At 41.4% G+C, this 25,540-nt stretch overlaps 1 protein-coding gene across 9 annotated transcripts; it reads left to right on the top strand.

The window, feature by feature from the left end:
• The first annotated feature begins 20 nt into the window (after positions 1-20).
• Positions 21-25,204, top strand: RNF170 (ring finger protein 170). 9 transcript variants are annotated; one of them, XR_008328250.1, is made up of 9 exons: positions 21-155; positions 11,776-11,865; positions 13,447-13,590; positions 15,344-15,419; positions 17,472-17,580; positions 18,191-18,264; positions 19,371-19,475; positions 21,673-21,842; positions 22,928-23,025. XR_008328250.1 is itself a non-coding variant. In XM_053371675.1 (9 exons), the coding sequence occupies exons 2-9, from the start codon at positions 11,861-11,863 to the stop codon at positions 24,895-24,897; spliced, it is 888 nt and encodes a 295-aa protein (XP_053227650.1). In that variant the 5' UTR covers positions 23-155; positions 11,776-11,860; the 3' UTR covers positions 24,898-25,204. The 9 variants fall into 9 exon arrangements, 8 of the variants coding, with proteins under 8 accessions (XP_053227658.1, XP_053227657.1, XP_053227650.1 ...); XM_053371675.1 differs by lacking the exon at positions 21,673-21,842 and adding an exon at positions 24,628-25,204 and having other exon boundaries at positions 23-155; positions 22,928-23,032; XM_053371676.1 differs by lacking the exon at positions 21,673-21,842 and adding an exon at positions 24,628-25,204 and having other exon boundaries at positions 23-155; positions 11,771-11,865; positions 22,928-23,032.
• Positions 25,205-25,540: the final 336 nt, after the last annotated feature.

Below are 25,540 nucleotides of genomic sequence, written 5' to 3'. Positions count from 1 at the left end.
CTAGGCCCGCCTTCCCTCAGTCACGCCGCGAGGGAGGAGCGGCGCTCGGGTTGGCTGAGGCGCGCGGGGGGAAGCGGCCGAGGCTTCCACTGCCGCTGCCGCTGCCGCCGCTTCTGGTTGCTGAGAGGCCTCGCTTGAGCCCGTCAGGAGCTGAGGTACTGAGGCGAGTGGCCGAGCGCTCGTGAGGCGACTCGCCGCGCCCACTTTGGCGCTCTTTCCCGGCGCGGGCCGGCGGCTCCCGTCCCGCCATTAGAGGCGCACCCCTCGTTTCCTTTGAATATTCTTCCCACTCGTGTTCGCCAGGGCTGAGGCAGCTTTTCCTGAGCCCCTTCGGCGGGACGTGATCCTTATTCCGAGTCCTGACGGTTCTCAGGGGTGACTAGGCCGAAGAAACGAGATTTTTTAATAATAATATTTTTTTGGAGGGAGGTAGCTTTAGGGTTCTTTCGCGCCAGGCCTCTCAAACGGTATTGTGAAATATTTGCTTGCGGAGGATGCACTGAAATGAACAGGGAGAGTTTTATTCCACACCCACCCCCGTTGGTTTTATTTTATTTTTATTTGGCAGTGCAGAAGTACTTCTCTGTAAAGCAGCGTTTCCCCAAACTTGGGTCTTCGCTGGCTTTTTTTTTTAACTACAACTCCCGTCATCCCTAGCTAGCAAGACCAGTGGTCAAGGATGATGGGAACTGTAGTGCAAAAAAGCAGCTGGAGCAACACACAAGTTTGGGGGAACGCATTTCTCGTCCCCATAAAGTATTGAAATGCTTTATTCCATGCCGCTGGCGCTAGAAAACTTTGATTTAAGCGAGGCTGGTTGGTTTTTTACTGCTGAAATTGTTATTCTGGTAAGCAGCTGCGTTTTGAGTGGGTGGGTGTAAATTTACCCTGAGGTTGCAGCGGGGGTGGGGGTGGGGTTGCGCTCCTTATGGGGGTTGAGGAAAGAAAGAAAATTTGAAAATGGATCTGGTCTATGCAGTCCCAGTTTTGAGCATTCTGGAGGGTAAACTCAGAGAGCTTCTCTTTTGGGTGGTGCTGTATTGGGGTGTGTAAAAATACAGTGAAACTCCTATCTGGGATTAACTGGGAATAACGTGGCACTTCTCAGTCACTAATGCATTTATGCCTTCAAGAGTTGCCTTGTCAATCTTGCATCTTCATGAGTCACTCCAAGGTAGAAAATGGCACATATACACACCCACCTTCTACCTGGTCACACTGAATAGCCATCTAACCCAGTATTGTCCACTCTGACTGGCAGCAACTCTCCAAGCCTCAGAAATCTCTCCAAGCTCCTGAAAGCTGGTGCCTTTAACAGGGTTTGCTAGGGAATTGAACTTGGGACCTGCTGCATGTGACTCAGGCAATCTACTACTGAATTATGGTTCACAAGGTACAAATTATTGGAAAACTTGCTCTTGCAAGCCCTACTGAAATTAACAATTGCGTTCTTGCAGAAGCTTTACTAAATATCAGTTGGGATTGCAAAGGAGAAAGGCCTAGTATGTTGGGTTTATTGTTGCTTTCTGACCCTGGGGGAGGGGGAATTTAGGAGTCCGCTTCTATGCTTCAAATAACAGCTTGTGGCCCTCTTGGTGTTGTTTGACTACAATTCCCATCATTCCTGACCATTGGTCATGAGGGCTGCAGCTGATTGGAGGCCCAGGAAGATCTAGAGGGCCAAATATTTGCTACCCCTAGAGAGAAGCTTTACACGACTTCGAGTTTAATGCTCTTAAAGCAGCTTCAGAGACCAGTGGTGTCCAAATCTGTGCCTGATCCAACTCTCTCACCTCATTACAAACTAAGTACAAATCATTGCAGACTTCTTATACCAAATTAGGCCATTGGTCCATCAAGCTCAGTATTGTCTACAGTGACTGGCAACAGCTCTCTGGGATTTCAGACTAGGGATATTCCTAATTCTACCTGGGATTGAAACTGGGACCTTCTGCATGCATAGCAAATGCTGCACCACTGAGCTGTGGCCCTTCATTTAATGCCACCTCTGCTCATTCTCTGCTTATATACCTGTCTAGTTTATGTTACTCTATAAAGCACCATGTACACAGCTATATAATAATAGAAAAAACCGGCTAGAATTCCTGCTGTATCCGAAACATGCACTGAGAGTGGTAGGTGTGGGGTGCACCCTTCAGTAAAATACCATGTATACATAATTACAACCTATACAGTTCTTCATGCTAATGAACAGGAAATAGTTTTTATTTACAGTATTTCCTTTGGATACTTGTATCTTGCTTTATAACCCAAATAGAGCAGTTGCAAAGTATTTTCATAATAAGAATCAAATTTGACTCAAGTTACCCTTTAGAAGTTACTCTTTAACTTGAACCAGCTTTCTGTTCCACATATAAGTTGGTGGTGAAATACACTCCTTTGTCATTTAGATTTTGAGTGGGCCAGGGTAGTTAAAATTATGTTCACTATGTGTCCTTATTGTGGTCACAAAGAGATAGTGCACTCACATTTACAGTTTGCTAATATGTAAGAAGCACCTCAATTAAAATAGTATAGACCAACATCTAATGGAGATTCTTGAAATCTAGTATATCCTGCACTGAAATGGAGGTTGCATTGGGTGTCTCCTAAGGTCCTTCCAAATTGTTTTATTTTCTTATTCCAAAACCTTTAATGTTCTAGGTAAGTTTTAAAATGATTTTCCTGAGTCTTTACCTGGAACATTTATTTCAATGTTTTAGCTGTATGCATTGTTATATTTAACTATCCTTTAAGATAATAATAATAATAATAATAATAATAATAATAATAATTATTATTATTATTTATTATTTATACCCCGGCCTCCCCAGCCAAGGCTGGGCTCAGAGCGGCTTACAAACAATAATAAAAAGAAGGTGAATGATTACAACTTAAAAACAAAATTAAAATACAACATTAAAATATTGATACAAGATCTATATTGTATAGATTCAGTTTGTATATATTTGGGTCTCTTCGTTTATTGTGTAGATAACTGATGTGAGGCTCTTAACAGTGTAGTTAAGACACTGAGTAAATGAAGTACATGTAACTTGCAACTTATGCAATTAAACTTGCACACATTTGGTTTTATGTGCTCTGTAAATAAAAATAAAAAGGGGTGAAAGGGGTGGTCGTTCGGGGGGGGGGGACTTTGACAATCACACCTGCCATGGAACCCAATGTGTTTTGACTATATGTGATTTTGGCTTTACGTGATATCATTGGAACATAACCCCTGCATAAATTGAGAGTTACGGTAGGTAAAGGTAAAGGGACCCCTGACCATTAGGTCCAGTTGTGGCCGACTGGGGTTGCGGCATTCATCTTGCTTTATTGGCCATGGGAGCCGGCGTACAGCTTCCAGGTCATGTGACCAGCATGATTAAGCCACTTCTGGCGAACCAGAGCAGTACACAGAAACGCCATTTACCTTCCTGCCGGAGCGGTACCTGTTTATCTACTTGCACATCGTGCTTTCGAACTGCTAGGTTGGCAGGAGCAGGGACCGAGCAACGGGAGCTCACCCCGTCGTGTGGATTTGAACCACCGACCTTCTGATTGGCAAGTCCAAGGCTCTGTGGTTTAACCCACAGCGCCACCCGCGTCCCTAAACTGAAAGTTACCTGTACACCAAGAATGGTGTTTTCTTTCTAAAAAGGAATATAATACCAAATAATCCAGGCCATTCTTAGTTTTCAGCATTATTTTCAGCATTATTTGCCAACCCCTAGTCGGAGCTAAACAGTATAAATTGAGAGCATTTGCAGACGATTTAGTACTGACATTACAGGAGCCAGAATCTAGTACCAAAAGAGTTTTGGAACTGATTCAAGATTTTGGTCAGGTTGCTGGATTCAAATTGAACAAGCTAAAAACAAAGGTTTTGGGGAAAAATTTAACAGAGAATGAAAGAGAGAGGTTTCAGAATGAGACAGGTTTAACAGTGGTTAAAAAAGTGAAATACTTGGGGATTAACATGACAGCCAAAAACGTGAATTTATTTAAAGATAATTATGAAAAATGTTGGGCGGAAGTGAAAAAAGACTTCGAAATTTGGTCAAACTTGAAGCTTTCACTGCTAGGCCGTATTGCTGCGATAAAGATGAATGTATTGCCAAGAATGTTATTTTTGTTTCAAGTATTGCAAATTGTAGACAAGATGGACTGTTTCAAGAAGTGGCAGAGAGATATTTCTAGATTTGTCTGGCAGGGCAAGAAGCCCAGAATAAATTTTAAGATTTTAACGGATGCAAAGGAAAGAGGCGGATTTGCCCTGCCAGACCTTAAATTGTATTATGAATCAGCAGCTTTCTGCTGGTTGAAAGAATGGCTACTCCTTGAGAATACAGACATTTTGGATTTGGAAGGTTTTAACAATGTATTTGGTTGGCATGCATATCTGTGGTATGATAAGGTCAAAGCACATAAAGCATTTAAAAATCATTTTGTCAGGAAAGCACTATTTAATGTCTGGATAAGATATAAAGATTTATTTGAAAATAAAACCCCAAGGTGGTTATCACCAATGGAAGCAAAGGCCTTGAAAAAACTCAATATGGAGACCAAATGGCCGAAATATTGGGAAATTTTGGAACAAGTAGGAGACAAATTGAAATTGCAGAGTTATGAAAAACTAAAGAATAAAGTGCGAGATTGGCTTCATTATTATCAAATAATGGAGGCATATAATCAGGACAAAAAAATTGGATTCCAGGTGGAAAAATCAAAATTGGAAACAGAACTGTTAGAGCCCAAAACTAAGATTTTGTCAAGGATGTATAACTTGCTGTTGAAATGGAATACTCAGGATGAAACGGTGAAATCTGCTATGATTAAGTGGGCACAAGATGTTGGACATAATATTATGTTCGCTGACTGGGAACAGTTATGGACCACAGGTATGAAGTTTACGGCATGCAATGCCTTAAGAGAGAATATTATGAAAATGATATACATGACCCCAGTCAAGCTGGCAAAAATTTATCATTTGCCCGATAACAAATGTTGGAAATGTAAAGAAACAGAAGGTACATTCTTTCACCTTTGGTGGACGTGCCCAAGGATTAAGGTTTTCTGGGAGATGATATATAATGAATTGAAAAAGGTATTTAAATATACCTTCTTGAAGAAACCAGAGGCCTTTCTTCTGGGCATAGTCGGCCAACAGGTGCCAAAGAAGGACAGAACTTTTTTTATGTATGCCACAACAGCAGCAAGAATACTTATCGCAAAGTATTGGAAGACACAAGACCTACCCACCCTGGAAGAATGGCAGATGAAGGTGATGGACTATATGGAATTGGCAGAAATGACCGGCAGAATCCGAGACCAGGGAGAAGAGTCGGTGGAAGAAGATTGGAAGAATTTTAAAGACTATTTACAGAAATATTGTAAAATTAATGAATATTAGAATGATGTTGGATTAAAAGTTATGTGGTTTTTAGCTATAATGCTATAAGGAATATAAAAAATGGACTATTAATAAGCAAAAATCTAATGTTATATTATTTTAAGATTAAAGATTAGGATAAGCAAAGAGGGGAAGGATTTGCTGAATTAACAAATTAAACTGGAATACAAAAAGGGAGGTTAGAGGAGGTCCGGGAATTAAGTAAATGAAAGAATGTAATGGAAAGATGGAACTGTTTTTTATTTGTATTTTTCTTTTTTCTTTTTTCATTTTGTAAAACGTCAATAAATATTTTATTTAAAAAAAGGGAAGAATAACTCAGAATGCTTATTGGAACCTTCTAGTTCCCTGTTGTGCCCTTTGTAAATATGAAAGAGAGTAAACACACACTGAGAGAAGGTATGAACAAACCTTTGAATTATTGTCAATGGAGAAAGAAATCATTCAGCATGAATGTAGTTTCTCTTTCTTGCCTGATGAGAGGTGTGGTGGCAATTCATAAATCTTCCCTTCTTAAGAACAGTTTTAGCTATGTGTTCTTTCTGGATGTCCTCCTGCTTAGGAAGGGATGCACCTTGGTGCTCAGAACAGTGAGAACATTCTATGGGCTTTTCAGAGTGCTAAAGTAATAAATTAACATATCAATAGATCAGGCATCTTTTCTGAGTAGCATGAGTCTTGAATTCATCTGTGCCTTTAGTAGGACTGGGATACACTTACTGCTTTTTCTTGGTTTTCTTTGCCTTTTAGTTCCCATGTGTAAACAAAAATATAAAAGCATAAATTTTGGGGGTTTGTGTTCAGTTGCTCTGGTTTGGTACCAATTCATGTCAATAAAAGTTCAGCAACTGATTTGGTGCACATAATGTAACTAGTACAATTCAAGTTCACATGATAAATTTAAAAGAAAAGGCACATGATGATCATTTGCTCACTGCGATGGAGCAAGCCAACAGTGTTGCAACTAAAGGTGTCTTCAGGCATTCTGCTGAACACACATAGCCAAATCCAGCAGTGCTATCCTTCCCCCTTTTCTTGGAGGAAGGCTTGTTACCTCCCCCATCAAGATTTGTGTTTCACAACTATTCATTTCTGTGTATGCTGATAGCTCCTTATCTCTTTCTTTGTTTCTGCAATATTGGTTTTTCATGTTTGGCTTCACAGTTTATTCCCTATTTCTATTTTAAATTTACATATATGGTCTCATTAATTGCACAGGTAAAGAACATTTGATAAATATGTACTGTATTGCTTACTTTGTATTATTCTTTCACCTCGCATATGTGTTGCATATTCAACGCTTCCATTTTTTAACTTGTATGTTGACCAAGCCCCTATTATAAGGAGAAGGAGGTCTCCATTGCAATCCTTGCTTAATGCTTCCCAGCCCTTTAAAAGGACAGAGTATAAAATTCTGGGAGAAACCCAAATATATAAACCCTCCCACACACTGGGTTTATTTTATGTGCTTGTTCTGGTTTTGTGTGAGCCAGAGAGTGTACTACATCAATAGTTTTGTTGCTTAGATGAATACTTATTTGAACTGTTTTTTTAAAAAAAGTTTCGTTGCAGTTCATACTCAACAGAGACTTCCTGTTATGGTTCAGTTCTCTTATGGTTTTTGATTCAGGTTTGTTTTGACTCCCTATTCTAAACTAAATAATGCCTCTACCAAAGAGTTCTCCCCCCATACAGGCCGAAAATTATTGAGTACCTGCCCTCCCCAGTCACTAAATAGTGCAGGAGTAGAGCTAGTAACACAGAGGCAGAAGATAATGACAAAGATTGGCATAATCAGCTGGCAATTACTAACTGCATATTCTATTGCTATACAATCCACTTTGGAAATTGCCATCTGCTGCCTTTTTGTTATTGGCTCTGCCCATGCACCACCATTTTGTGACTGATGGGCCTCGGTAATTTTCAACCTCTCAAGTGGGCCCTGAACGTAGACATTTTGAGAACCTCTAATATAGACCACTGTTTTCCAAACTGTATTCTAGGAAATGCTTACATTCTTCTGCACAATTATGGAATTCCATGAAAAGGTACAGTGGTACCTCACAAGACGAATGCCTCGCAAGACAGAAAACTCGCAAGAAGAAAGCCCATAGGGAAATCTCCGGGGACCTCTTTTAAAATGCTGGCGGTCGGGAGCAAAGACTTTCGCCCACCGCCGGCCTTCAGAAGAGGTCCTGGACCTCTTCTGAAGGCCGGCAGGGGCAAAAGTCTTTGCTCCCCCCCCCGCCTGCCTTCCCGGGATAGCGGAGAAGCGCAGCGCGTTTCTCCGCTATCCCAACGGCTTTTGAAGGCAGGCGGGGGGGAGCAAAGACTTTCGCCCACCGCCAGCCTTCAGAAGAGGTCCTGGACCTCTTCTGAAGGCCGGCGGGGGGCAAAAGTTTTTGCTCCCCCCCGCCTGCCTTCCTGGGACAGCGGAGACTTCTCCGCTGTCCCGGGGGGATCTTAAAATGCTGGCAGGCGGCAGCGAAGCCTTTGCTACCGACCCCCAGCATTTTAAGATCGCCCCGGGACAGCGGAGAAGTCTCCGCTGTCCCGGAGGCTTTTAAAATGCTGGCGGTCGGCAGCAAAGCCCTCCTGTCCCCGGAGCTTGCGGGGCGGGAGGTGGGGAGAAGGGCTTTTCTTCCCACCGCCAGCCTTCAGAACAGCCTTCTGAAGGCTGGCGGTGGGAAGAAAAGCCCTTGTCCCCCCTCCCAGTCTGTCCCCCGACCTCTTCTGAAGGCGGTTTCCATAGGAACGCATTGATTGATTTTCAGTGCATTCCTATGGGAAACCGTGCTTCGCAAGACAAAAAACTCGCAAGAAGAAAAAACTCGCGGAATGAATTAATTTCGTCTTGCGAGGCACCACTGTATCCCTACCAACCTTTCTCTGCTATCTTGACTTGCAGGCAAGAACTAGGAATGGGAGGTGCCTGAGGGAGCCATGCTGCCTCAATAAGGCTGCCATGATGCCCCACAAGTTATCTACTCTATATGCCAGATTATTAACAAATTTAAATTGGATTTGGGTTCATGGGGTTAGACTCTAGCTTTGCTTTGTACTCAGTGTCTTGGGCAAATTGTTAGCAAGGTACCCACACCAGCCTTTATAACTAGCAACTATAACTAGCAACTATTTTGTGGCAGTGATCACTAGCCCCTAAAGGTTGGCATCCCATAGGCCTAGGGCAATATTGTTTGTATGGGCTACTGGTGAAGCCAAATATTTTTCCCCAAAGAGGCCCCGAAATTCTCTGCAGTACACATAGGGTTCAATAGTAGATGCTCAGGTTCCTCAGCAGACAGGCATTCTTAAAAAAGTTTTCTGAAGGTAGAAAATCTGAAAACCACTGGTGTAGAAGATAACTGAGGTTAATCTTCAAGGAACAGTCTTATAAAATGTGAAATGCAGTAGAGAAATCTTTCTCTAATTTTAAGACTTTAGCTTTAATTGGTCTTATCTGAATGTTAAATTAATTGATTGAAATTTTAATCAGAAATTTAAATTTTAACCACAGATTAAAATTTGTCTGATGGAGGTGAATGTCATCAGTCTGACATGTAACCACTCACGCTTGCCTAATTAGATGGGCAGAAGAACCAGTTATGCCATATAGTGGCATAGCAGCAACTATACCTCTCCTTGTATCTTTCAAGGACTTGAAAAACAGTGAAATGAGCAACCCATGTGAAAAGTGAAGCAATGAAACTGAACAGCAGATAACTGAGAAGCTCTTGGATTGTGCTGCATGCATGATGTAAAAGGGTAGCTAAAAGAAAGTGAGAAGCAGATAATTTTTCTGTACTCATTTCTACTATTGAACTTCCCACTCGCTAGAGAGGAAATGGATGCTACAGTTATAATACTTTGTAAAGTTCCAATTGCTGCACATCAAGAAGGATATTGTAGAGCTGGAAAAGGGTAATCAAAATGATCAAAGAACTGAGGCAACTGGAGAAAAGGTCAAACACTTGGGGCTTTTTAACTTAGAAAAGAGGTTGGGAGACGTGTAAATTATGCATGGTGTGGAGAAAATGGCTAGGGAAAGGTTTTACTACCTCTTGTATGATACTACAACCTGGGTTATCTGGTGAAGCTGAAAACTAGACAAGAGTGAATACAGTACTTTCATTTATCTGCACACCCCTATTTTAGTTTTTGTTTCTTGGTCATGCTAAAGTGTGATCACAACTTGGAAGAAGGGGACAAAATGTTGGCATTTTGCTTTTACACTTATTGGTTAGGTGATCAGCATATTTATTTAAGCTCACTTTCTTTAAATTATAATGGTTACACTATAGACATCACTGCCTGTGCTTTACTACATAGCCTAACTATTCAGGGCAAAAAAGATTCCAAAACAGTTACTTATGGGAGTTTGCAATCAGTTAAATGTTGCGAATTCATTTTTCACCATGTTTCTATTGTTCAATTTAAATTGATCCTCCTGGAAATAGAAAACGACACTATAGAAAATAACTCTTACATACATTTTTGTTGCTTTCCATTTCTTTTCCCCATCACACAGATGTGAGCCGAGAAAAGCCAATTTAAGTCTCTTTTATTAAAATGGCCTTGATTAACTCAGGAATGCAGATTACCAGACAACATGTATTCAAGGCAGCTATAGAAAAGGTTACTTGTATACTCAAATATTAAGAGTCTTACATACCCATTGTGCATTTTACATGAAGAGCAGAAGCTGTGGTTTGCCAGTGCCAGCTGACAGTGCAAACCTATAAAGGTCTACTGAAAACTAAATTTCATTGAGTTCAATGGGACTTACTCCCTGGTGAGAGGGCATAGGAGTCTTTTATCTAACATCAAGAAAGGAGTACAATAAATGTAGTTACTCTGGAAGGATATAAAAAGATCAGGGCACATTATTTGAAATTACGTAACGTGCTGAAATTAGCTGGACCTGCCTCTAAGGCTAAGCAGATGCAATTAAGATTTCATTTTATTTTGACTGGCCAGTTACAATTATTTATTCCATCCGACACTGGAGGGCATTCTAAGTATTTCTGAACCATGCCATGTGGCAAAATTCCAGCTTTACCACATGAGAAGCATTTAACAAAGTATTTTCAGTGTCTCTCTTATTAGCTATCTATTCAAAAGCCTAGTGAAATAATACATCTGCACCAACATGTTCTTTTGTGACCTTAAAATTCAGTGCTTTTTTTTTTCAAAAAAGAAAGAAAACTTTGCTCACAAGAATAAAAGCATCTGTTGTAATTAAAATGTAGCTGTTTTGTGGTTCTTTGTTCTTATTCAAGAAGCGATGGAAATAAAAAAAAGAATGTGAATAACTTGAGTTTTTTGCCGTGGGGACAGTAAATTAAATCGGCCTTCAAAAATTCTATTTGCTAAAGGCAATAAAATTGTTTTTCTCCCCTGCACTCTGCTTTCTTGTTGTGTTTTTGATTTTCGTAGCAGCTCTCATCCTGGTTTTGCTAGATACAAGTAAATGCTTCTGCTTTTATCAGCACTTACCAGTCTACGTATGTATATTTGTAAACACTGATGGGACTGCGGTTGCTTTTGGTCTGTCTCCTTTCCTTGGATGCAAACCTTAACCAAGTACTGCTCAAAATATTTTGAGTCACAGGTTATGTGCATATTTTCTTCTCCGTACTCTGTTCCTTTTCAAATGCAATTCCCCTGCTGGATGTACCTTCAGCAAGCTGATCAGTAGTAACATTAACCCAATTGTAGTTTAGGGTTAACTGTGGTTCCTCTTTAACCAACTTGAAATCATGGTTTCAGATCCTATTTCAAGCACATCCCTGTTAGGGTTAAGTGCAGTTCATCTCACTTCCCGCACAACAGCTAACCATGGGTTAGGCCCAACAGCATCTTTGCTCCATAGAGAAGGAGTAGCTGTTCTTGATTACTTAATAGCATACTTCGGATTTGCATATTTGAGGAGTAGTTAACAGGTCTTCTGAATTTTGTCAAACATGAATGATTGCCATGCACAGAAAGGTGCAAGATAACACTGCTAGCATTTTCCCCAAATTGGAGATAGAGGGAGAGTGACCCAAAACAGAGACAGATTAAGTGGATACTTGTTTATATCCAACTTAATATTTTTAAATGTTAGCTCTTTCATCAAATTTCACCTCAATTTCTTAATGTTTGCACCTCTGTATGTTTCTTGAGTGGATAGGGATGATTTAATAGCATGTTCCATCCAGACCTGACTTGTTTTATATACATACAGCTGCACTTTACTCTGTGTGGGCATAGAAATTACTCAAGCCTATATCTGCAGGTGCGAAAATAATGTAAACTTATGCTGTGTTGAAGTATATTTTAAAAAGTAGCCAGAAAATGTTCTCTTTTTGCAAGTACAGCACAGCGGTTTCTCAGATGCTGTGTGTGAAACATTTGCTGTGGGCCTGAAGAAAGCTGCTAATGACATGGTGCTGAGTCTTCCAGATGAGGTAAATAGAAGGAGTTGATGTTGTCAATGTCATGTCACTAAACAAAAGGATTTACCCATTGGCATTTTCAGTCATGTCCTTTGAGGAGGGGAAGCTTACCTGAAAATCAATTTATGCAAGCATAAAAAGGAAAAGGGAAGGCAAGCAAAGAAATTAGCATAAAATTATCATCTTAAATGCATTTACACATCTCACCACTGCTACTACCACTAATAATAATTTTATTATTTGTACCCCGCCCATCTGACTGGTTTGCCCCAGCCACTCTGGGCTGCTTCCAACATATATAAAAACATAATAAAACATTACACATTAAAAAGCTTCCTTATACAGGGAAGGCTCAGTGTTATTAAATGCATTTACAATTAGCTAATTTCCTCCCAAAACTGGAAAAGCCAGCTGGCGGTGCAACAGAAGATTGAAGTGGTCAGGATGGAAGATAGGAGTAGTTTGGATGAGGAAAGTGCTTGATTCAGTCTGCCATCAACTTCTCTGATATATTGATAAATTGCAAACAGGAGACCACGGTTGTTCAGTGGGAAGGGGAAAGTGGTCTGCATATGCTCAGATGGGCTTTCCCAGGACTCAGACCTGGTGTGGAAAACAGACTCCTGGGCTAAGCCCTTGTGATGTCTTAGCACAAATTAATTTTCCAGACTTTGGGGGAGGAGCTTGGAAAGTAGAACAAGTAAGGACAGCTTGTCTGTAACACAAGTGGAGGAAGAAAGAGCATGTTATTGTGAAGAGTTGCTGGAAAACTGAAAACAAAGCATGGATTATTGTATGGAGGGGAACACTGTGTATGTGTTCTCTGGTTCAGTTGTCTGGCAATGGAGGTGGAGTTAGTACTCAATTTCAAGGGAGATGCTGGAGCTTTAATCTATAGGGCAGATATACCATTACCCTGTAATCCTCTTAATTCTGTGATGACAGAGTAGGCCGCAACTTTTTAATGCTGGGGGGAAAGCACTCTGTATATGCCCCGAAGCACACACCATTACTACATATTTCTGCTTCAAAATTCTGTGCCATAGCTTAACTGACTGATTTTGGACTAATACCTTGTTACTGTGCCTGTGCTGCCTAGCTGTTAAATGGGACTGACCTCCTCTAAAGGATAATAAGTGCCGTATATTGCATATATGCATATTATATATGTTTGTCTTACTATGTAGCACATGGCTTGTCTATCTGCTTTTGATTTTTGTCACTTCTAGTGCATACTTTCCACTGGCAACACACTTGAGACTGGATTGTGTTGGACGTGTCATTAAGCTATTGGCTATTCCCACTGCCTATTGTCCAAATTGTCATCCATTTAAGCACATGTCACCACATGAAATCCCATGAAATTTTAGAATTCTAGGATGTAGCAGGGTATGTGTGACATGGAGTTTGGCCATGTGGAAATTTACCAGTGTGCCAACTTGTCACAGAACACAGTTTGATTTTAAAGTTTGAAGACCAGTGGCAACTTCAAGCGTTTTTTGTCTACTCCTTTTTAGTTGTAGATGTGAGCTAAGCATGAATAATTTTTATGTGCATGTATAAATCTGAATGCATGTCTTTCCTGGATTCTAGCTTTGGAATGGCCAGCCAAGAAACAGAAGTTCAGAGATTGATCCTAGATAGTGATTCAATGATCGAAGGAATAAGTGACCAGGTCCTGCTGGCAGTGGTGCTTAGCATCACATTCCTTGCTGCACTGGCATACATGCTTTTAAGGTGAGATACTGTTAGCACTTGACAATGACCTACTGTATTTGTAATGTGTCAGGCATATATATTTAAAGTAATTTAAAATATTTTTAATGATGCAACACACCTGTTTTTTGACTGCACATTCTTGGAAGCAACACTTCAAAGAATCAAACTAGAAAGTCAGTAGGGTTGATTAAAATCTCCCTTCACCCACAAAGCTTTTACTGAGCTTGGGCCAAATGAGATGACCTCCAGTCCTGCATGCCACTCATACTTGGTATATTTACAACACTAGCCAAATTGGGGAAGGAGACAGAGAAAGCATCTTTCCACTGCAGAGTTACAAATATATATATATATGTGTACACCCTAACCTGAAAAACCAGTCATAGAAATTGTATATGTTAACACCCTTAGCCTAGCTAGCTTGGAGCATTAACTAGCATAATAAAACTACCGTATTTTTCGCACCATAGGGCGCACCGGACCATAGGGCGCACCCAGTTTTTTTGGGGGGAAATAAAGGGGAAAAAATTATTCCCCCCCCAGGCGCGGGGCTGGGGCGGGGGAAGCTCGAGCTTCCCCCGACCCCAGCCCCCAAACAGGCAGCTCTCTGCAAGCCGTGGGAGCGCTCCCACCGCTTGCTGAGAGGTCCGCGAAGCCTGGACGCGCTGAGCTCAGCGCGCGCAGGCTTCAGCATGCAGGCAAGTCTCCGCAAGCAGCGGGAGCGCTCCCGCTGCTTGCGGAGAGGTCCGCGAAGCCTGGACGCGCTGAGCTCAGCGCGCGCAGGCTTCAGCATGCAGGCAAGTCTCCACAAGCAGTGGGAGCGCTCCCGCTGCTTGCGGAGAGGTCCGCGAAGCCTGGACGCGCTGAGCTCAGCGCGCGCAGGCTTCAGCATGCAGGCAACTCTCCGCAAGCAGCGGGAGCCCAGCGCTGCTTGCGGAGAGGTGTGCGAAGCCTGGAGAGCATGAGGGGTTGGTGCGCACCAACCCCTCTCACTCTCCAGGCTTCAGCGAAATCCTGCATTTGCACCATAGGACGCACACACATTTCCCCTTCATTTTTGGAGGGGAAAAAGTGCGTCCTATGGTGCGAAAAATACGGTATGATATTTTCCCACCCAAGTTCTCTGTTTCCATAGCTGTTGCTACTTAAAACTGAAAATTCAGCTTTAAGATAGCCCATTTTCAAAATTAATATATGATGAAAACTAATGTAGACTACTTTGATGGGGATAAGAAATTCATTAACATAAAGGAAAAGGGAATGATGTTATTACTTTCATCCTAGAGCACAATCCTGTGCATGTCTGCTCAGAAGTAACTCCCACTGAACTTGATGGGACTTACTCTTAGGTAAGAATGAGTAAGATTGTAGCCTTGAACACTCAAATATTTTTTAAAAAGCTTTCCATTTATGTGCTAATAGTATTTTTTTGAAAAAAAAATGCATAGGGTTAGAGTTGTATCTAATGAAGCTCTACCCAGAGTAGACACATTGAAATAATGGACCCAAGGTAGACACGGTCATTCATTTCAGTGGGTCTACTCATGATAGTATGACTAGCATTGGATACTACCCTTACTCTCTGGGACAGGGGGAAGGAATATTGCGCTGAAGTTTGGATCAAGTGACTTACTGCATAAAATGCTATTGTCCTGCAGTTAATTGGAGCGTCTTAGAATTATGAACATGCTAGATGAATTCCATTGTGTATAGCTCTGATTTTGAAGTTTTTTGTTAGCATTGTATTATGCACTGTATTTTCTCTTAACAGAAATGCCCACCCAGCTATTCATCCAGAAAACCAAGAGCTAGTGAGAGCAATTAGACAACAAATACAATCAGAACAGGTATAATGCTAACTGCTCTTCCTTGCATAAATTGCATTTGGTGCCAATTCTCAGATAATTTCTCATGCGATGACTAGGAGGTAGATAAATCTGAACCTCGTGGATTTTGTGCTCCTTTAGAGCCAAATCTGGTTATAATACACGGATGCTAGAGAATAGAATTCATGTCTCATGAACCTTTTGTAATAGCTGGAGACTATTCCCTCTGTTTCCCAAGTTCAAGGATGGGTGCTGTGACTTATGTAAAGAAAATGGCATAGCATATGCACAAGAAGGAAGCATTGGCATGCTTGAGGCAACACTGAGAGTGACAGAGGTACACATTTAAAAGAAAAGAAACATTTGGGGGTTGGAGGAAGCCCAAAAGAGGGGGAAAAGATTGACTCTGTATGTGTGCAGTCCCAGGAGGGAATGGTGCTAAGGAAGGAGCAAAATAAATACACAGACACAACCATCCCTCAGTTGAGAAGACTTCCCCATTCTCAGCAGGCTCCTTGCCTGAGAATGGGGAGCTTTAAAGTTGCAGGTGGGGCCAGCTGACAGTCAACCTGATCTGCAACTTCAAAGGCTCCTTCAAAAGAGTTAGAACAGATAATCATGCCTCCTGTGTGGTGGTGTAGGCAGCAAAGAAAGTCTACTTCATAGCCTCCGTCACATCCCAAAGTTGCCACTTGGTAGAACTCTTCATTCTACAGCCATACTACCCTGAACATGCCTGCTCTTGAAAGCTAAGCAGCTTCAGGCTTGGTTAGTAATTGGATGGGAGACCACCTGGGAATACTGGGTGCCGTAGGCCTTTGCCTCCTTTGTGGGACGTGGGTGACGCTGTGGTCTAAACCACAGAGCCTCTTGGGCTTGCCAATCAGAAGGTCGGCGGTTCGAATCCCCGTGACGGGGTGAGCTCCCGTTGCTCGGTCCCAGCTCCTGCCAACCTAGCAGTTCAAAAGCACACCCAAAAAGTGCAAGTAGATAAATACCGTATTTTTAGCTCTATAAGACGCACCAGACCACAAGATGCACCTAGTTTTTGGAGGAGGAAAACAAGAAAAAAAATATTCTGAATCTCAGAAGCCAGAACAGCAAGAGGGATTGCTGCGCAGTGAAAGCAGCAATCCCTCTTGCTGTTCTGGCTTCTGGGATAGCTGTGCAGCCTGCATACGCTCCATAAGACACACACACATTTCCCCTTACTTTTTAGGAGGGAAAAAGTGAGTCTTATAGAGCAAAAAATACGGTAGGTACTGCTCCGGTGGGGAGGTAAACGGCGTTTCCATGTGCTGCTCTGGTTTCAGTGTTCCGTTGCACCAGAAGTGGCTTAGTCATGCTGGCCATATGACCAGGAAAAACTGTCTGCAAACGCCGGCTCCCTCGGCCTGTAAGGCAAGATGAGGATCGCAACCCCAGAGTTGTCTGCGACTGGACTTAACTGTCAGGCGTCCTTTACCTTTACCTTTTAGAACTCTTCAGCGAGTGGTCCATGGTCTGATGAAACCAGCTTCAGTACACACAGACTTGAACCTTCTGGGAATGTGCTATGACTCTTTTGCTAGGCACTTTGAGGACAAAATCACCAACCTTTATGGTGTTGTTAATGTGGCCTTTCCTTGTATCATCCTGCTTGAACCCTTAGGCCAGAAAGTTTATTTAATGAGTACCCAGGGAAGAACTTTGTGTGGTGGCACCCGTACTTTGGAATCCACACCCAACAATTGGTTCTTTTAGGCAAATCCTTAAGACTTTTTTTAATCCAACAAGGAAGGCCTTTTCAGGGTACATTGTTAGATAGTTTTCTCATTGGTTTCTCATTGGTTTTCTCATTGGTTTAATTAACTTAGTGTTTTGTTTTTACTTTTTTAGACTCTGTAGGCTAACAAGTTGGGTTTCTGCCCTTCATTTTCTACTGTATGATTGTTCTTATGTGAGAATAAAGTCAGGAAAATATACTTGTGAGAAACACTTTCTTCAGATCTTGCAATAAGGATTAGTTTGCTGCTTCTGGCAGGTACAGCGATTTGCTCTGCTTGAACAGGTGACACTTCTTATTTCTTCCAGCAGAATGTACTTGAAGACAGACAACGTTTCTATACCGATATGTCATGCCCAGTGTGTTTACAACAGGCTACATTTCCCATTGAAACAAACTGTGGACATCTTTTTTGTGGTAAGCAAAATACGTTTTTGCATCACTTATTGCACTCTGTTATGCTGGTAAGATGTGTTAAGTAAATGATGTACAGAAAAAGTTGCTTTTGAAAATGTGGATTAGTTTTACAGCAGCATGGAATTCCCCTTTGATTGTTTTCATTCAGCTGACGGTGTTAGATACTAGTTGTTTCTAACAGGTATTTAAACTATGTCCAAAAATGTAAAAATGATAATTGCTATAGCAAATATATTAAATTACTGCCCATTTTTATTCCTGTCCCACTTCATATATATATTATGTCTATTTGTGTAAGAGGCTCACAGCAACTCATAATACCAGTTTCATAAGAAAGGTTAGGCATCATTGGCATTTAAAGCTGGCAACCGCTTAAAAATGTAGATTGACACCTATTTCAATATTGTTTGTAAAGATTTCTTAAGATACTGATTTGCACAGATGATTTAATGTGTTGTGGAGAAAATAGTCCTTTCACCCCACAAAATGACACTGTTGCATCAGCTTATCATTTCGATCAGCTCATCATTTTTGAGTGTTTGTTGAAATAGCAACTTCTATTTGGGATACTGTCAGTTTAAGAAAATAGTAATGGTATTATTTTATCTAGGTTCCTGCATTATTGCATACTGGAGGTGTGGTCCATGGGGAGGTGCAATACATTGCCCTATCTGCAGGCAAACGGTAATAAGCTGATATTCAAAATTCTGATGTTAACTTTTGGTAACTTTCCCTTCAAAGTTTTTACATGTTTATGTTTCAGGAATATACAGAATACCATTGATACCTGAGTAGAATAGCATTTGCTTTCAAATCTAATGGCTAGGCATCATTTTAGATTATGAATCCCAGAGCAGTATCTACATTAATCTTTGTAGCAAAGACAACTAATAATCCCATAGCACCTGCACATTTAAAAAATAAATAATGACATTTATTTCAAAAATCTCTTAAGTGGGGAGGATAGTGATGTCATCATCAATTACAGAACAACCTACTGCTCTGTCCCAGCTCACAAAATAATAGCAACATGCTGCCATCTATATGTTTTCTCATGTGCTCAAAATGAGCAGTTCTTATGGGATATGCATCATAGCAAACACAGGACCGAAAAAGGAAACTTTGACTCCTGGATTTCTTCCTCCCTGATAATTCCTGTTTCAGAGACAACATCATGACAGCTAAGCATCTTAAAGGGAGTAAAGCAGACACAGTGGAACAAGATGAAACAGATGCCATGGCAAGCTTAGTTTCATAGATTTGTGAAGAACTAGCATAAGATTGGTCTAAAGTTCTTCTATCTCTAAGGGAAGATATCTCTAAACTGACAAAAAGTACAGCTGAAACTAAGGGCAAGTGACATGATCAGGGTGTGTGTGTAGTCTTGGTAACATAGTTTCATATGTAGATAATAGTTCAATGTTTAAGTCTCTCCCCTGCAACCATTCAAACCAATCTTATGGACTGAATTTCCTGTTTGCTTTGGGTTGTGGATAATTCTACAGTAATATCATGGACAAATTTGGCAGGTGGTTCACAGCCAAACATCCTGGTTTTCAGAACTTGCAGATTTCTTTGAGCTCAACAGTAACTTTAATCTCTGTGGTTATAAGAAGATAACTACAACTGCACCCATCTTAGTGCTTGGATTTTGCTTTTATGCTTCAACACATCATTAGTTGGCTTTAAAAAAACCCACACACATTACATTCTGTAACCTTTTAAAAGTACGGTATAAGAAAGGAAACAATCCATGTAAAATTATTAAAATTATTTTCTATTGTGTTCAGGTAATTTTATTTTTACCTCTCTTCAGTGAGGGGCGAGAGGATGCAGTGCAGGTGCTTCAGGATGTCAGTGATTACAACAGGAGATTCTCAGGTCAGCCAAGATCGGTATGTGTAGGGACAGAGTCAGGAAGACCAGGGACCCACAGTTTCACCCATCTGTTGCATCCAGCTTTCCTGCCAGACTAGCCTTGGGAACTGAAGAGGGAGCTGAGGATTCTCCTTCCATTTAGTGTACCTCTGAAATCCACAAGGACAGTCCCCTCCCCAGCTGCAAGATTGAAAGAAGGACTGGGCTTCTGAGGTACCTGTGGCGCTTCAGAAGCAAAGCAGGATAAGGACATGTCTTAACCTTCTTCTTTGGCTATCAACAGCGCAGCCAGGATTTGTAGTTTTGAAGCTGTGGCTCTGAGAAAAGCCCAGGCTGTGTAATATAATTCTAAGGCACAATTCTCACCCCTTCCCAAGCCCCAAGCTTGAATTTGGGTTGAGGAGTCAGGAATTGTCTGACTTGGCACTGTGTTACAGAGATGGAGGAAGAAGCCCCCACCCTTTGTGGGGAGAGGACTAGAAACAACATCTTTTGGTTGGCCAGCAAAGCCAGCCAAATTTGAGAACCCCAAAATTTGAGAACTCTCTTGGATGGAAGTTGTGGGTGTGTCCAAGGCGCAATGAGCTCCTGTCTGTTCAGGAACAAGTTTGTTTCCTTGAGGCCAAGGCGGCATATCTGGAAAAGCTTAGAGAAGCAAAGAGAGTGGTGGATGAGGCCCTCAGGGACATTATAGCTCTGTTCCACTTCCACAGTGATAGCTCCAGGGAGAGTGAGGGTCTTGATGTAGTAGGTATAACAGAATCATGGTGGAGTGGAGAGAACCAGTGGGACACATTATCTCTGGATATAAACACCATAGGAAAGATGTATTGGAGATGGTGCTGCTCTGTACATCAAAGAGAGCATTGAGTCCAGCAAGCTAAAATTCCCCAAAGGGGTGGACTCCTCCACAGAATCATTGTCGGTGGTGATACTGGGCCCCAAAAGCAATTTAGTACTAGAGATGTGCTAATGTCCCCTTGATCAAAACGCTCAGGGAGATCTTGAGATAAAAAAATGAACCAATAAAGCATCCCAAGGGGGAAATGTTGGTAGCATTACTACATTTGTGTTCCAGTCACAACAAATAGGTAAAATTTCTAGATACTCTAAATGATTGTTACTTAAAACAGTTGGTCATGGAACCAACCAGAGGGGTGGTGACCCTGGACTTGAATGGCACCCAGGAACTCTAGTGTCTGGACTAACTTTTGCAGGAGAGTCAGAGGAACTGAGGCAGATAGCAGGGACAATAGATGAAGTTCTAGGCCTAATACAGTGGTACCTTGGTTCTCAAACGCCTTGGTACTCAAACAACTTGGAACCCTAACATTGCAAACCCGGGAGTAAGTGTTCTGGTTTGCGAACTTTTCAGAAACTGAACGTGCTCCGTTTTCAGTGTTACGTTCCATTTTGAGTGCCACACTTCCATTTTGAGTGTTACGTTGACAATATGAGTGTTATGCTGAGGACTGTCTGTTTTTGCTATTTATTTTGCATTTTTTATTTGCGGCTTTTTGTTTTTGTGACACTTGGAAAAAACTAGTTAAGAGGGGGAAAATAACCAAGCATGTGTTGAACAAAACTTTACTGCATTGCAGGGAGTTGGACTATGCGATCCTTGTGGTCCCTTCCAACTCTACAATTCTATGATTCTGTGTATATAGAAGAACAAACCTTGCTGAAGCAGAACCAGCATGGCTTCTGCAAGGGGAAGTCCTAACAATATCTGAGTTATTTGAAAAAGTCAACAAGCATATTGATAGAGGTGATCCAGTTGATATCGTGCACTTGGACTTTCAAAAAGCTTTTGAAAAGGTCCCTTGCCAAAGACTCCTTAGTAAGCTTAGCAGTCATAGAATAAGAGGAGAGGTCGTCTTGTAGGTCAGAAATAGATTAAGTAGCAGGAAGCAGAGAGTAGCAATAAATGGACAGTTCTCTGAATGGAGGGATGTAGAGAGTGGAGTCACTCAAGGATCAGTATTGGGACCTGTGCTTTCTAACTTCTTCATCAAGAGTTAGGACTGAACAGTGAGGTGGCCAAGTTTGCTGATGATACTAAATTGTTCACAACTGTTAAAAAAGGTATTGTAAAGAGCTCCAAAAAGATCTCTCCCAACTTAGTGAATGTGTGGTAAAATGGCAAATGCAATTCAAGTGCAAAGTGATGCATGTTGGGGCAAAAAAATATTAATTTCACATATATGCTCATAGGGTCCGAACTGGCAGTATCTGACTAGGAATGAGATCTGGGGGCTGTAGTAGATAGCTCTATGAAGATGTGCAACAACTGTGAAAAAGGCAAATTCCATGTTAGGGATCACGAGGAAAGGAATTGAACACAAAACTGCCAATAGCATAATGCCATTGTACGAATCTATTGTGTGAGTACATTTGGAATACTATGTGCTTCTGGTCCCCGTATCTCAAAAAGGGTATTCTCATTTGGGCCAAATCTGTGCCATTTGCATTTGAGTTTCCCTATTGTGTTTATTAGGCCTTCATTGAGCCTGCTGGGCTCCCTAGTGCCACTCCCAATCCTCATACGGCAACACTAACATTCCCCCACCTCCATCTATCTGTATAAAATTAAGCAAGTGTAAGTTGTTGGCCTAGCCATAGTGATGTCTTGTGAAATCTGTTACGCATTATATGCCTGTTAACCATATTTATATTCTACATAGAATTTAATACTATATATTCTTACATAGTCTTGCATTTCTGTAATAATTAAAAACCCTGATTCCCACTGCATGGGGATTCAGTGGCCTGATGCTAGTCCCCCTTTGTAATCAAAATTAGAGGCAAAGTTCCCATGGCAGAATACAGCTCTAGGCTCAAGTTCTTGCGAAATCATGCCTCTGTAATGATACATGTGTTTGTGTAATAATACATGTTTGTGTGTAATGTGATATGGGGCATGTGTAGTCTTGGTAACATTTTATGTGCAGGTAATAATTTAACATGTTTTAAAATCTCCTTTGTGCAGCCATCCAGATGAATATTTATAGTGAGATGCTATATTTATATTGTGGGCTGTTTCCTGTTTTGCTTCAGACTATGGATAATGCTACTCTAATGTACTGGACTACTTTGCAAGTGCTTTGCACCTTGGTTTTCAGAACTGTCAAATTTCTCTGAGCTGTATGGTATGTGTAACGCCTGTAGTTGTAAGAGACACCTAGTAAGAATATTTACAGTCACATATTTTGTTCTTATGCTAGAGCACGTCATTTGTTAGGGTATGGCTTTTCTGTAACCTTTTAAAATTTGGGTGGGGAACCTGTGGCTTTTCATCTGCGATCGTTCCTGAGCAGTGGCCATGGAGGGAGTGGTGGATGGAAGTTGAGAATCCAACAACATTTGGAGGGCCAACAGATTCGTCACCCCTGTTTTAAAATCACTGCAGTGGAAAGGGTGGGAAAGTTTGCATGCAGGTATTAAATGTTCAATTTTCTATTGTGTTCAGGTAACTTTATTTTTACCACTCTTCAATGAAGAACAAGAGGATGCAGTGCAGGTTCTTCAGGCTGTCAACGATTACAACAGGAGATTCTCAGGACAGCCAAGATCGGTATGTGTGGGGATAGAGTCAGTGGGACCAGGGGTACAAATTCCATTCACCAGTAGCACACAACATTACATAGGAGGAATGGGCTTGTTTGGCTATAGTGCTTTAAAGGTACTCAAGAGTATGGTCACAAAAGGACAAGCCCTAGCCTTGTTCTTTAGCTCTGGAGAGAAAGCCCTGGGTTTGCAGTTTTGCAACTGGGCTTCAGAGACAGGTCCAGTCGTCCTTCCAGCCTTGGAGATGGAGAAGAGTTTGTTCCCACGTTTGTGCTAGAGTTCGTCCCCACTTCATCCCTTTCTAGCTCCAAGGTGGAGAGGAGCATTGGGGCTGTTTCTATAATGCACTGTGTAGTGTAATTCTAGGAACAATCTTCCCCGCCCCCTTTCCTAGCCATAAGCTTGCATTTGCGGTGAGGGAGCAAGGGATTCTCTTTGCATTTGAGTGTGTTGCAGAGGTGAAGGAAGTAGACAATGACCTTTGTGGTGAGGGATCCAGAAACTACATTTCTTTTTTTTGGTCAGCCAGAAAAACCAGCCAGATTTGTGGACCCCACCCAAGACAAATAATAATCCCTGTTGATGTGGTGAATTTTTGGGAATAAAATAAGGGATTTAATTGAGAAATACCAGCTTTAGAGGCCCCAGGCATGGAGAGTTCCCAGCTTTTGTATGTCTTACTAACCTTAGAGACTCAGCAAGCTTAGTCAGAAAAGAGTTTATGCTATGTAGCAGTTAAGAGAGGGAGCTGTAAGCCTAAAGCAGGGGTGGGCAACCTAAGGCCCATGGGCCACAATTGGCCCACGGGGGTTGTTTAACCAGCCCACGAGCCACCCCCAAACCAAGCCATCTGCTCGGTGAGTCCCCACGTGCTGCGCTTAACCGGCACAGCATGGCGCAGCGACTTGCTTCCACGGCGCCAGAAATTGTGTCTGCACAGACACAAGATGCCAGAAATCGGGGGGGGGGGCGCTCAGGCACACACGCGTTCTGACCCATGGAGGGATTCTGCTGGAGTGAACTGGCCCAAGCGAGGTAAACCTTGCCAACCCCTGGCCTAAAGGCTCCTTGTTGAAATCTTGCCCCAACCCGTTAGTGATGCTTTGGCAAGCCACATTCTCTCACACTCCCCCTCTGCAATCTATTATGATTACGGTAATAATATTGGTCTGCCTTCTGGGTTCTTTTGGGTAAGGATTGTTGAGATATAAAGCATTCTAACACTTAGATAAAGTGATGTTTCAATATTGAGTCTTATTTAAGTATGTTTTGTATTGAATGTAAAACCTTGAACAATATTTTGTTTTTCCCATGTGTTTGTTTAATCTTGTACTTGTAACCCTAACCCTAAAAAAACCCTGATCCAAGATGCTGTTTATATTCAGAGTCCCTATGAATGAGAATATAGATCTTTAAGAGGGAGATACTGAGGGAAAGGGTCATGGACACAGTCCAAGAAGGAATTACACTATCATGCATTTTCACCAATATTACAATTTGTGTAAACGCACGTGAGCTTGAAATATATGTGTCAAAAGTCCCTGAGATAAATGTACCATGTATAACATTTACCAAAAATTGGTCTTTCTACATTTTGTTTAGATTATGGAGAGGATTATGGATCTGCCCACGTTATTGCGCCATGCGTTCAGAGAAATGTTTTCCGTTGGCGGTCTCTTCTGGATGTTCCGCATCCGAATATTCCTCTGCCTCATGGGAGCTTTGTTGTACCTGGCTTCTCCCCTGGATTTTCTCCCCGAAGCCCTGTTTGGAATTTTGGGGTTTTTAGATGATTTCTTTGTGGTGTTTCTGCTACTCATCTATATATCTATAATGTACCGAGAGGTTGTAACACAGAGACTGAACAGATGAAGGCGAATGTCAGTGACCAACATTCAGGAGCACTAAGGGGGGTGCTTAACTAAATGAGCCACTATGAAATAATCATCTTGACACATTTTCAGTTTCTGCTATTAAATAGCTTCTAGCCAAACATCTTATGTAAGCATGAAAATTGTCATAATGGTGATAGCGAACTGGATTTTCAGTGTTTGTTATATAAAAGAGATCTGATTCAATATGTAATAGACTGCTTACATATGTTTACAGTGGATGAGTAATTGTACGTTATTCAAGCTACCACCAATTATAAGGGAATTTCTTTTTGAATGTTTAACAACAACAACAAAGTATTCGGTTTAGCTGGACATGTATTTAAGGCACTACTCAATGTACAGTTTTTTATTCAATGTACAGTTTCAAAGACTGCTTAATGTCTCATTGTGGGTGCTGAAGTGGGAGGGAATTGTTGATTTTTTTAATAACCTAGTTTAGCATCTCTGCCTATGCAGTAAATGCTCAAGCTTGGGCAGCAGCATACTATTGCACAAACATTCTAAGTACAGTATTGCTTTAGCTGCAATTACATACATCTCTCCATATAACATTTGTACCTTGCAATGTACACTTGTCCATGCCATGATTAATGATGGTATGTGTTACAGATAATTGCTTT

The sequence above is a fragment of the Podarcis raffonei genome, chromosome 17 (assembly GCF_027172205.1).
Source record: "Podarcis raffonei isolate rPodRaf1 chromosome 17, rPodRaf1.pri, whole genome shotgun sequence".
Taxonomy (NCBI): Eukaryota; Metazoa; Chordata; class Lepidosauria; order Squamata; family Lacertidae; genus Podarcis; species Podarcis raffonei.
Note: the sequence above shows the minus strand (reverse complement) of the source record. Positions and strands in the feature narration are given on the sequence as shown.

Bases quoted from the DNA above. Each gene is read 5' to 3' on its own strand.
- RNF170 (XM_053371675.1), top strand. The intron at 13,591-15,343 runs GTGAGATACTGT...TTCTCTTAACAG, and splicing joins CTGGCATACATGCTTTTAAG to AAATGCCCACCCAGCTATTC. The intron at 17,581-18,190 runs GTAAGCAAAATA...TATTTTATCTAG, and splicing joins CTGTGGACATCTTTTTTGTG to GTTCCTGCATTATTGCATAC.